At 40.5% G+C, this 11245-nt stretch overlaps 2 protein-coding genes and 1 long non-coding RNA gene across 3 annotated transcripts in view; 2 read left to right on the top strand and 1 right to left on the bottom strand.

The window, feature by feature from the left end:
• The window catches only part of LOC147306325 (protein phosphatase 1 regulatory subunit 37), an 87529-nt gene that overhangs the window by 1632 nt on the left and 74652 nt on the right, over positions 1 to 11245 (top strand). The window lies entirely within an intron of this gene.
• Positions 1195 to 3064, top strand: LOC147306326 (uncharacterized). Its single transcript, XR_015126447.1, has 2 exons — positions 1195 to 1671; positions 2468 to 3064. It is a non-coding gene; the product is annotated as an uncharacterized LOC147306326 (long non-coding RNA).
• On the bottom strand, positions 2665 to 5528 carry LOC147306327 (uncharacterized). The gene is made up of 4 exons (XM_086275429.1): positions 4757 to 5528; positions 4194 to 4334; positions 3891 to 3972; positions 2665 to 3373 (listed from the first exon to the last, which is right to left on the bottom strand). Exons 1-4 carry the CDS (start codon positions 4802 to 4804, stop codon positions 3258 to 3260), a joined length of 387 nt encoding a protein of 128 aa, XP_086131555.1. The 5' UTR covers positions 4805 to 5528; the 3' UTR covers positions 2665 to 3257.

The following is an 11245-nucleotide window of genomic DNA, read 5'->3' on the forward strand; positions in this document are numbered from 1 at the left end:
CTTTCCTTTATGAGCCTCACAGCGAACTCTGTGAGGGACATGTTGTAATGTGTGTTAAAACTGTGGGCTGCATTAAACAAAATGAGTAGTTTTCAGAAACAAGGGCAGTTCCTGCAGTATGAACATATTTGTACCTGAACAACATTAGAAAACATCTGAATTCAAAGCTCGGCCACAGAGCCGCGTATCTTAAACCAACAAAGTGAAATATTGCTTTAAAAGCAGTGTGTGTAACCTTGTTCTTCTATGCAACATCAGCAGTTCTGCTGATAAAATAAGCGTAGCATGCAATGATATGTCGGCTCTGCAGAAAGGATCAATATCAACTGTGACCTGGTACAGTTCAAGCCTCAGACGCTGTCACAGCCATTTTATCCAAACAAAGGCACTCTCAGGTATGATGTCAGAGCATCGTATCACGCTCAGTCTGTGCACACACATACTGAAGTCCTGCGCGTAATTGAAATGATTCGGTTCCATCAACCTCAATCAGGCTTATTGCGACACAGCACTGACAGCATCTCCACTCTAAACAAGAGGCTAAGAGCAGGTTAGAAGCTCAAGCTAGTATGAATGCAAGTAATTAACACCTGTAAATAAAACATGCACAGGTAGAAAGAGTGTACGGCCCGTGTCTAAGTTAATACTGAAGGAAAAGACACTGACAGTAGTACGTGCAGTACCAACAGTCATTCTAACAGTGATGATTCTGATAGAAATCCCATCCCAGAGGTTTTTAAGGTGGCAATAATTAAACCATGACTTGATCCTGCTGTGGTGGCTAATCACTATGGAACTCCAAAGTGTTCAAAATTAAATAAATAAATAAATAGGTCAAGATGAAATAAATAACTATGTGAATAAATAAGACACAGATATGTAATGTGAGAATGATATTGTGAAATAATGGAACACATTTTGAAAAAAATGCTCATTATTGTGAAATATATTGCATTCTGATATATAAATTTACTTGTTATTGTGAAATATTATTTCATGGTCATTATTTTTCACAATAACAGAGATTATTCCTGAGGCATTTTATTTATTTCCAGCCATTTTTAGTCCAAAATGACCTTTTTTCAAAGTCAGTCTTTATTTCAAAATCCCGTTTTTCCCGATGGTCTATTTATTTCATAATGCGACTTTTCAGCAGAATGACTTTGTCTGTCAATCAATGGTAAGTGGGCTGGACCTTTGCACCTATTGGCTTATCGTTTACCATCGACTAGTTTTCCTGGATACCGGCTCCGCGGACGGCTACTGCAGCTAGCAACAGCGTGCTAGGTCAAAAGTCACGGAGGATGGCGGACTGGTGTGAACTTCAGCCAGTTCTGCTCATTTAAGCAAATCAGATAGAGAGGGATCATTTACCTGTAGATACTGTTTTGAGTCGTTTAGATGTTTCTGAAATGCTTGGGATGATAATTGCTCTTCAAGATGTTCGCATCGATGACAGCATTGTCAAAGGTTTAAGATCAATTCAGCACCGTGTTCGTTTGGAATACGCCGAGGAAGAACAGTCTTCAAATGTTGGCCGTCCACGTCTAGAAATCCCAGTGCAGCACTCAGGACTTTAGTGCTGTCCGGGATAACCGTCGGGGTAATTGCCGATACATTTTCTGTGTCTCCGAGCACAATTAGGAGGAAAATGACGGAGGATGGTCTAAGGTAAGTTTATGCTGTAATTGAGCACCTGTGTGATTCTGTACACAGCACTGTTTAGATGTTGACCTTAATTATGACGTTTGACAATGAATTATTATCGCTTACTTTTTTTTGTTACTGTCTAAACTAAGTGGGGCAGCTACGGCTAAAGCTATCGGCGCCATCTCGGCGTTGAGACACGTTTAGCAGTGTTAGCTGTTAGTGTGTTAACTCGGAGACTGGGGTCAGTGGAGCCTGTAGGAACCTTTTACACAGAGAGTAGACCCACCAGCTTTCCACAGTCTACTTACTTATCACATCTTGTTAGACAACAGGGTCATTAGTGCTTTAAATAGTACATAGTTGAATGTTTCATTGCTGTTTGCAGTTGATTGTTCTCTGATAACGCATAACAAGGTTGATGTTAAATAGCGAGTTTATTGAAATGGTTTTGTCTATTTCAGCAGCATTATAGATATCATACTTTCTCTGGTGTCTTCGGTAAAGCTAAAACAAGAATACATTTACATCCTTGGTTCTTTCAGCATTAATTGGAAAACTTTGAGATTTGCTGTGCGCCTCCCAAGCCATTCTCTTTTATCCCACCTGTCAGGTATAGATGGCAATACTTTAAACAAAGTTAAATTTGTTATACCTGAAGAGAACCAATCCTGACCTAGAATGGGTGAATGAATAATTAGTTGGTAGCCAATGCCTAAGCAACTCACATAGGCCCTGGCAGACTCAATAAGTCCATCTAGGAACAGCTGCAGGAAACACCTCTTCAGTTTAGATTTAAAACATGTGCATGCTCTTTCAGGTTGATGAGGATTATGGTGTGGACTGGACAGGACAACATAATCGCTGCCCATCAAATGAGATCACCATTCCTGAGATTCAGCTCCCAGATGCACTGAATGAACAAGACCCTGCTGTGCTACCAATACTTCAAAATCACTTGTAGAAAGACATTATTACATTTAATCAGTTTCTATGTCAGGAGGATTTTTTTTTTTTTAAATTTCTACAGCTTTGTAGCTAATACTGACTCAAAACAGCATAACCAATTTCATTTTCAACAAAACAGTGAGTGGCTATAAAACAGGATTTGTTTTATACAGCTGTCACTTTAATGATATTCATTTCTTGGTTGGATATACAGTACATGTCAACTCTGAGCAGATTTAATACAATGAACACAGAGTAGTGTAACATCTTAATTCAAATAATTTTTTCTAGAAATTTTTTTTGTATCAGTAGCGAGTATAAACAAAACATATTGTGTAATTTATAATGTACAGTGAACAACTGATTTTGATATCTGAACTCTTCATCAGTTTATATTAAAAAAGCCATAAATGCACACCTGTACTCTGTATTTTTCACTGTCAAGTGTATTAAAAAGAACTAGAACTCACTAGATTGTCCGTTTCTTTGAACACCGAGTACAGTAATGTGATGCAAGAAAGAAGAAATGGTCTAATTTTACCATGTGGTTATGGAATCAATCGTAAACCAGACCAAAACCTGAGTCAGTAGAGTTGAGACACACCTGAATGTCCATTAGAAATGACTCATAGGTACAGTAGTGTGCAGGAAGACGTAGTACTTCAAAACCGGTGGAAGACTTTGGAAGATTGCTGTTGACCACTTCCACAGTCATTTCTCGGCAAGACTTCCCATCCTGTCCAAAACTTGATGAGGGCTTTTTGTTGTGCACAAGATGCTGCAACAGAAGATTGTTTTAAACTATAATGACATCCTATATTCATTATTTTGAATCTTTTATAGAGAAATACCATAAAGATGACCACTTACATACAGGGCACCAGACATTTTTGCCCCACTCAAATTGCTGTTGTAGCTTTTATAGATATTTTTATGTTAACAAAGCTAAAAGTAGTCTACATACAATTCTAGTGCAACTGATAATGCCACCACTCTTATGTATTGCATGGAGCAAATAACAAAACAAAATTATACTATAGCGTAGAGCTGGGCGATAGAACGATATGTATTGCGAAATAACTTTTTCTCAATAGAAAAATTAAACTATTGCGATAGACCTCACCGCTCTTGTCCTTTTTATAAAAAAATAAATATCGTGATATGAAAAAATCTCATATCGCCCAGCTCTACTATAGTGTACTTTGTTAATGACCCAAGATCACTGGACTGTATGTAATTTACCAAAGTATAATCAGAGAAAACCAATGGCAAAATACCTATCGCAGCAGACTTACCATTTTCAATGAAGGACCGAAGGTAACCTGCCACTCTGCATTTATCCTCGAGAGCATTCCTCTTCTTCCTCATCTTCATCTTCTGTGGCAGGCCACAGTCATTTTATAGCTTTACTTATCTTGTAGTCTTAAGAGCATCAGCAACATTAGGTGTATTTTTATTAAATGTAACCCAGCTGTTCAACTAACCCACGCATACAAAACAGTATATTGGTGTTTTGTGTCAACAATTAATGTTCATCCTTCATAAATTAACCAAATAGCTTTACTATTCAGATGTTAAAAGATGTGACCTGACCTTACCTCACAACAGGGAGCAGTCTCTGATTCCCTTGGTAAGAAAGGAGGAATGATGTCTGATCTTTCTGTCAGAAGCGGCCATACCATGGTTTCCTTAAGCCCTTTCCTCAGCTGCTTGACTTGACGACTTGTTTGTGTTATGACCTACAACGGTGAGACCAAACCAAAACTGAAGTTGGAGTCTGTAAAGTGACACACACTTTAAATGTTAAATATTTAAAGAACATCCACTGTACTAGTAAAAGCATTTTCAAATTATACCCACTTACAAAATCACTACGTTGAACTAAAATTGCTTTCTTTTCTTTCACATAGATTACTTGTCTTCCATATTAGCACAGAAGATAAGCCACTTTAAAACAGTCATGAATAACTATTACCTACAACAATGTAAATAGTAATACAGACATTAACCCAGAAGACAATTATTTTCTCTTACCTAATTTATAGAATTCTTTGCTATGATAAAAAACAGTATTAAAAAAATCTGTGACTGAACTGATTAAAAAGCTCATTTTTGCCAGACAGACAGACTAACCAAGCAATAATAACATATCGTTACTTACCCTGAACAGCGTTTCGTGGAGTGGAGCTAGCTGTGATAGCGTTAGCATTTGCTAACGTTAACACTGTGCGGTTGTGATGAGAACTTGGACCAGGGACCACTTCATCTCCAGTACACTGCTGCAATACGTTCAATCTAAGCGGTTAGCAAGTTCTCTGAGTAACTCAGAAACGGACTTGTTTCCTGCAGCCATGCCCTTCACAAGAATTGATACACCTGTAACGTTATTCGCGCCCAGTGTTTTGCATTTGTCGGTGCCTTAAGTTTATTTTGAGCTGCATACTGCCGCCAGCTGCATAGGAGATGCATTGCACCATTAAACCTAAATCGACAATTCATGTGCTATTACTTATGTCTGAGTAAAGGAGCAACCAATCACACAACTGGCTCCGCCCTGTCTTTCTTGATTGACAGACAAAGTCATTCTGCTGAAAAGTCGCATTATGAAATAAATAGACCATCGGGAAAAACGGGATTTTGAAATAAAGACTGACTTTGAAAAAAGGTCATTTTGGAATATAAACGGCTGGAAATAAATAAAATGCCTCAGGAATAATCTCTGTTATTGTGAAAAATAATGACCATGAAATAATATTTCACAATAATAAGAAAATTTATATAGCAGAATGTAATATGTTTCACAATAATGAGCATTGTTTTCAAAATGTGTTCCATTATTTCACAATATCATTCTCACATTACATATCTGTGTCTTATTTATTCACATAGTTATTTATTTCATCTTGACCTATTTATTTATTTAATTTTGAACACTTTGGAGTTCCATAAATCACAGACCGCTCTCTAACCTCTCTTCTATTTTTAGAAATTCTTGAAAAAGCAGTTTGCCTGTTATAGACGGGTCCACGGTGCACCTCTGGCATCTTAGAAGCACACAGTGGGGGGAACAGGCTGTCATTTCTAGTTTCATTTTAGTGGAGGGAGAGAGAATATCAACCAAAAACACTTTACATAACAGTTAGAATTATAGAAATGGGATTTGCATGTCATTACATGAAGTAAATATTTAGTCCCCTAGCAAAGTATGAGTGAGTACTTGGTGGAGAAACCCTTACATGCACAGCTGTAAGACTTTTCTTGTAGTTGGCAACAGATATGCACACGAACCTCTCAGGAGGGATTTTACAGAAACAATCCTTCAGGTTTCTTGGCTGCCACTTGGAGCTTCAGCTCCCTCCACAGATTTTCTGTCGGTCTGGATCCTGGCGAGGCTACTCTGTGACGTAGCCATAGTCTTGTTGGCTTGGTCATATGTCGTGGGCGGTTATCATCCTCAACCCATCTCAGTGGAAGTCCACTGGCCCGTCAGTGTGAGGTTGTCCTGTAACCTTTGCAGAGAAACAGAAATAATGTTTGGACCTTTGTGCTTTCCTGGGGGCAGCGGTGCTGTTTGGGTCATGCTCGGCATTTCTGTTCCTCCAAACTCAGCCGGCTGTGTTCATGCCCAGGGCTCCAGATGGTTTTATTACACTGAGATGTTTACTGGCTTAAGACTGTGGTCCAACTGCCTTCAGACCACCAAGTCATTTTAGGCTCATCCGCCACCTTTCTCATGATCATCTTCACCTGATGAGGAAGATCCTGCGGCCGCATGACATTTCCATTTCCAAATAATTCTCAGTAAGCTTGTTGCTGTGGACCATCACAGCCTTGTCTACAGTCTGGATGTTCGAACAGCTCGTTGGTTCTTGTCCATGGTGGTGGAGAGGTTGGAACAGAAGAAATGGATCCTGTGAACAAGTGTGTATCATAAAACACTGAGACCAAGGAGTCCCACATGTGTGCCCACATGGACACAGCCAGTCCGTGGGACTCACAATTACTGAGGTCGCTTTTACGTGTTTTTATTTTGGATTTTTGTTGATATCGATCCATTAAAATCCAACTGCCATAAAATGTAGAGACGGTTTATTTGTTGTGTGCTAGCAGATAAATTCAGCAGGGATGTAATAAGCATTGACCCAACTTTAAACTCTTACTGGACAGTGACTCAGTGCTGACATTTAGAAAGAAATAGACTCGATCCTGTTGTTGTGAGAAAAGCTGCTTGACCCATAAATGCCTTTGTGAAATGAGGTCGTTTGAAACCCCAGTGAACTGTGAGATTTGGTTGGACAGTGGAGACTGTGCGCTTGCACACTGGTTGCATGCACCGTGTCATGGCAGCAGGGAGTGTTTGTTTCATCGTGTTGTGAAGTTCAAACAGAGCAGTTTTGTGTTGATGATGTAGTTACTGTAACACTAAACTGTGCGACAGGACAGGCCCTGACAGCCTCCTGTGTTACTGTGCGTGCTGTGCGAGTACACAATGACAACAACACACTCCTCATGCACATTTAGCAGCAGTGTACCTGTAGTACTAACTTCTAACCTGACATCAGCCTGTCGTCGCTCTCTTATCAGGAATACAGTAGCGTGGAAAACATCAGCACATCCCACCAGTGTAATCCTCTTTGAAACACTGCTACTGATAAAGGTTATGTATTCAAAGATATAATACATAAAATTGGCCTCTTTTACAATAATTCCTATAATTGAAATAAAAAACATCAGTCAGAGGGAAAAAGTAAACACTCCTGATTCAGGAGCTTCCAGAGCTTCAGCCTCCTGCTGTGTCTGGCAGACGTTTTGAACAGAGCTCTAAATTATTAAAAATAAATCATCCTACAGGGGAGATGATCTACACATGGCATAGATTTCAAAAGAATGTCGATTTGTCCAGGAGAGGCTGTTCTAAGAGCAGATATTTGATGCAAATAATAAAAAAAGTCTCTAAAAGTTTTTTTCAACTGTCACCGTCATCACAGATCTGACCTGCTCGGCAGGGATGGCAACATAAGCCCACATATGTTTAGTGACAATGGAAGCAGCAGCTCGGTTTCCAGGTGAAAAGGGAGCAAAAGAAAAGAGTTCATTTGGGAGAAGTCTGAGGAGTTTGCACCGAGATGACCGACAAGCTGGGAAACAAACTCAGGTTAGGATTGGACAGACTCACAGCAAGAAGGGGACGGCTTGAGGAGTGGGCCGTACTTAAGACGAAATGATCTCCAATAAGGAAATAAATATTCTTTCTCAGCGAAGATGACTCCTGTTGGAATAATGTCTGTCATTCATTAAAGGTGTGAGAGTGCATCTTTCTACAACATGAAGATGTTAAGCACTCCACCAAGTCCAAATCTGATATAATCAAATTAGCTCCCACTAACATTAGTGTGGAGCAGCTGTTCAGATCATTAAAGAGGCTCTAAATGAATCCAGAAAGCAGTGTTTGCTAATCTGCTGGCTTTGGCAGGTGCGCGGCATGCTAACCCAAGTTTGCGTTAACATAGATTTAAAAACTGACATCGTAGGTACGTCCATCAGAATTTTCAGATGAGTTCGAATCTCAGTGACTTAAAGGTCAGAGGTCGCTCACCTGGGATTTTCAGATGAACACCACAGGTGCAAAAGTCTGGGAGAAGTTTAAATGTCAGTCACCTCGTCTTCAAGGTCAGGGGTCAAGGTTTTTCAAAATCCCAGAACTCGAGAATTAGGCTACGTTCAAAATTCACAGATGCAGCTACTGAAAGAGAGTTTGAGTCTGAACTCAAGGTCAGAGGTCACATTTGTGAAACGCACTGGCACTGGCTGCTGCTAGTATTGTGTGACTCACATATCCAATCCTGGATCAGACACGGGTCAGGTGATGACGACACTGGGCCAATCATGTAAGCGGCCTATTACATTTACCTCTGTGTGGAGTCGGCATCGGGCAGCAGCGACTGCTAGCAGCAGAGCTAATGCAGCTTCTGGACCCACTGTACAGTAACGTGTTCAGAGCTTTTATTTGTGTTTTCAGTTTTTAATAAGTACGTGACCAGGTCATGTGACACAGCTGTGCGCTGCTCACTCTTATAACACTTGTTAGGAAGCGTTTGGTCAGAAGCTCGGCGCTGTGTGTGAGAGCCGTCTGCAGTCAAGACGTTCACACTGACTCGGTTTATCTTGTTGCCATTATGATTTTTGAATACGTCTCATTCTGACTAAAGGACGATCTGATATCCTCGTGTTGGCGTTGTTCCCACATCATCATAATAAATGTTGTTCCCAGTTCAACATCGCAAGTGACCAATCACCTTCTTGTGATGTCATACTCCTGCGACTTCGAAATACCCACCTTAAAACAAATTTTCTTCACTTGTGCCCGCCTCTGTCTGTCAATCCAGCGCTCCGCTTCACTTGCGAGAAACCGCCGCCTGTCCGCCGAATTTGAAGTCCTTTTAGGATACTTTTTAAACGGTAAGCATTATACATATGTTCCTCACTTGGCTTGGTGTCTGTTTGCTAGTGATAGGCTACTTGACGACAGCATTAGCTAACCAGTGTTCTCTAGACCAGCGTTCCCCAACTTTTTTGGTGTTTCGTGGCCCGGGGGTTGGGTCAGGCAAAATTGCAGGGACACCGTGTTAATGTTGTCCCTGGGACATCAATTACACAGTGGCCCAGGACAAATTTGTAAATTTCTGGATTACTGTTAATCTCCATAGAATCAAGAACCCATGTCCAGTTTCACAGCTATGGACCAGTTAATTATGTTTCCAGGTGATATTTTGATTCACAGAACCATTGGTCTAGGCCTTTTAGTTCAAATTCTCTTCACTTATGTTTGTAAAATGATCAGGGAAGCTACTGCAATGTTGCCTGACAGCATTTTTATGACAGCTATATTCACCTGTACATTTATTATATATTATAATACATTGACACGCAGTTCTCTGGAGAACACTGGTTCGCAAGTAGCCTATCACTAGCAAACAAACAGCTATCCATTTCAGCCATTTCAAGGAAAATATATGTATAATGCTTACTGTTTATTAAAGAAAAGTATCTTGAGTGGAATTCAAATTGCTGGATCGGCGGACAAAAGGCGGTTTCTCGAAGAACATTTGTTTTTGAAGGCGGGTATTTTTCGAAGTCGCAGAAGTATGACGTCACAAGAAGGTGATTGGTCACTTGTAATGTGGACCCTGGAAAAACATTAATTATGATGATGTGGGAACAACGCCAACACGAGGATATCAGATCGTCCGTGACTAAATATTAAAAATGCAAAAACATCTGCATGCACGTCATCGTGCACACACACATCACAGTCGCTCACGCAGGCAGTAAAAGTATTTCCTTTCTTAGCGACGCTCCTCTCTGCCTTCAGTGAGATAAAGTCTGACTTTCTGTCGCAGCCACACTTGAAACACAGTGTGCCATTTATAATTCATTTTATGTACATACTCACTTTACTTGGACCAAGCCATGTTAAAGCACGCTGCTCTCCACCCACCCAGCCCCCCGGCACAAATTTCACTCGAGATCAAGGGGAATTATTTGTGGAAAATTAGAGACTTAGTAGCGCTTACGTTAAGCATACAGCCGCCGTATTATCTCTGAGGTGCTAATGAAGCGGGCTGCAATAGAAACGAATGTAGGTGGTCCTCCTCAAATAATAAAATATGTATGGCTAAGCATTAGCTAAGAGGGGCAATATTTAGACCAAAAGGCTGCGTGCGAACGAATCCATAATCAGACGATGCAAATGGAAAAGACAAATGCCTAAAGAGCAAATTTATTAAATTAGGTCTTTTAAGGCGAGAGGCGATTCCCCGAGGACCAGCGCTGAAGACTATTTAAAGCCTTTTTTATTGCACCCTCGGGGCCTGCGTGCTCCTTTGAAATGCTCTAAGTGGATAAAGCAGTACTGCTGTCGGAGTGGTAAACAAGAACAAACTGTCAGATTTCACTGTACAAACCCAAGTGTCGGATGTGTCGTTCACTCAGTGTAATTAGGAAGGCACAGTCCTGACTGTGAATCCACTGCAGTGATTTAAAGTAGAACAAGACCTCAGGAACCGACTCAGGAACCGATGCAGTCGGTGCATGAATTCATTGGGTAGCTACAGACGGTGGTGGTGCTGTAGCTCAGGCAGTAGAGCAGGTCATCTACTGGTTGTATGAACCCTAGACCAGTGCTGGTTGTAATGCATTCCAAAGTAACGTAATCACATTACATTTTCCAGTAATGTAGTAATATAAGACGTGACAGTTAAAGTGTGCTCCTGCACATTTGGGTTGTTTGCGTGCAGGAGGAGGTCTGAAAACACTCAGGGACAGAGCTTTGAGTGGGTGCATGGAGCAGCAGTTTATGGCTGGGGTGACTGGAGTCCTTGATGATTTTCTTAGTTCTTCGTGTAAATATTGATTCATTTTTTGTAAATTCCAGACTAACGCTTTATTAAATCATTACCTTTGATCACGTCATTCATTTCAGAACAATCAGCAGTTTTCATTCACTTCATGAAGTCACAATAATTATTCCCCCAGACCTGTTAAACACGTTGTGCTGGCATTCTTCCTTTCAAACTCTTCTTATTTCTTCCAGTTTCCAGAGAAAAGCGTTGTCTGCCACTTCCAGGCTCAAAGTGACGTATTTTCCCAG

The sequence above is a fragment of the Aulonocara sp. 'chitande type north' Nkhata Bay genome, linkage group LG19 (genome assembly GCF_057382095.1).
Source record: "Aulonocara sp. 'chitande type north' Nkhata Bay isolate Kocher_YH1m ecotype deep benthic linkage group LG19, A_spYH_male_GT1.1, whole genome shotgun sequence".
NCBI lineage: Eukaryota > Metazoa > Chordata > Actinopteri > Cichliformes > Cichlidae > Aulonocara > Aulonocara sp. 'chitande type north' Nkhata Bay.

Excerpts from the sequence above, each read along its gene's own strand:
- LOC147306327 (XM_086275429.1), bottom strand. The coding sequence starts at position 4,804 with ATGCTAACGCTATCACAGCTAGCTCCACTCCACGAAACGCTGTTCAGG. Across the intron at positions 4,335-4,756 it reads TCCACGAAACGCTGTTCAGG|GTCATAACACAAACAAGTCG; the intron begins GTAAGTAACGAT and ends TCACCGTTGTAG. Across the intron at positions 3,374-3,890 it reads TCGGTCCTTCATTGAAAATG|CATCTTGTGCACAACAAAAA; the intron begins GTAAGTCTGCTG and ends CTTCTGTTGCAG.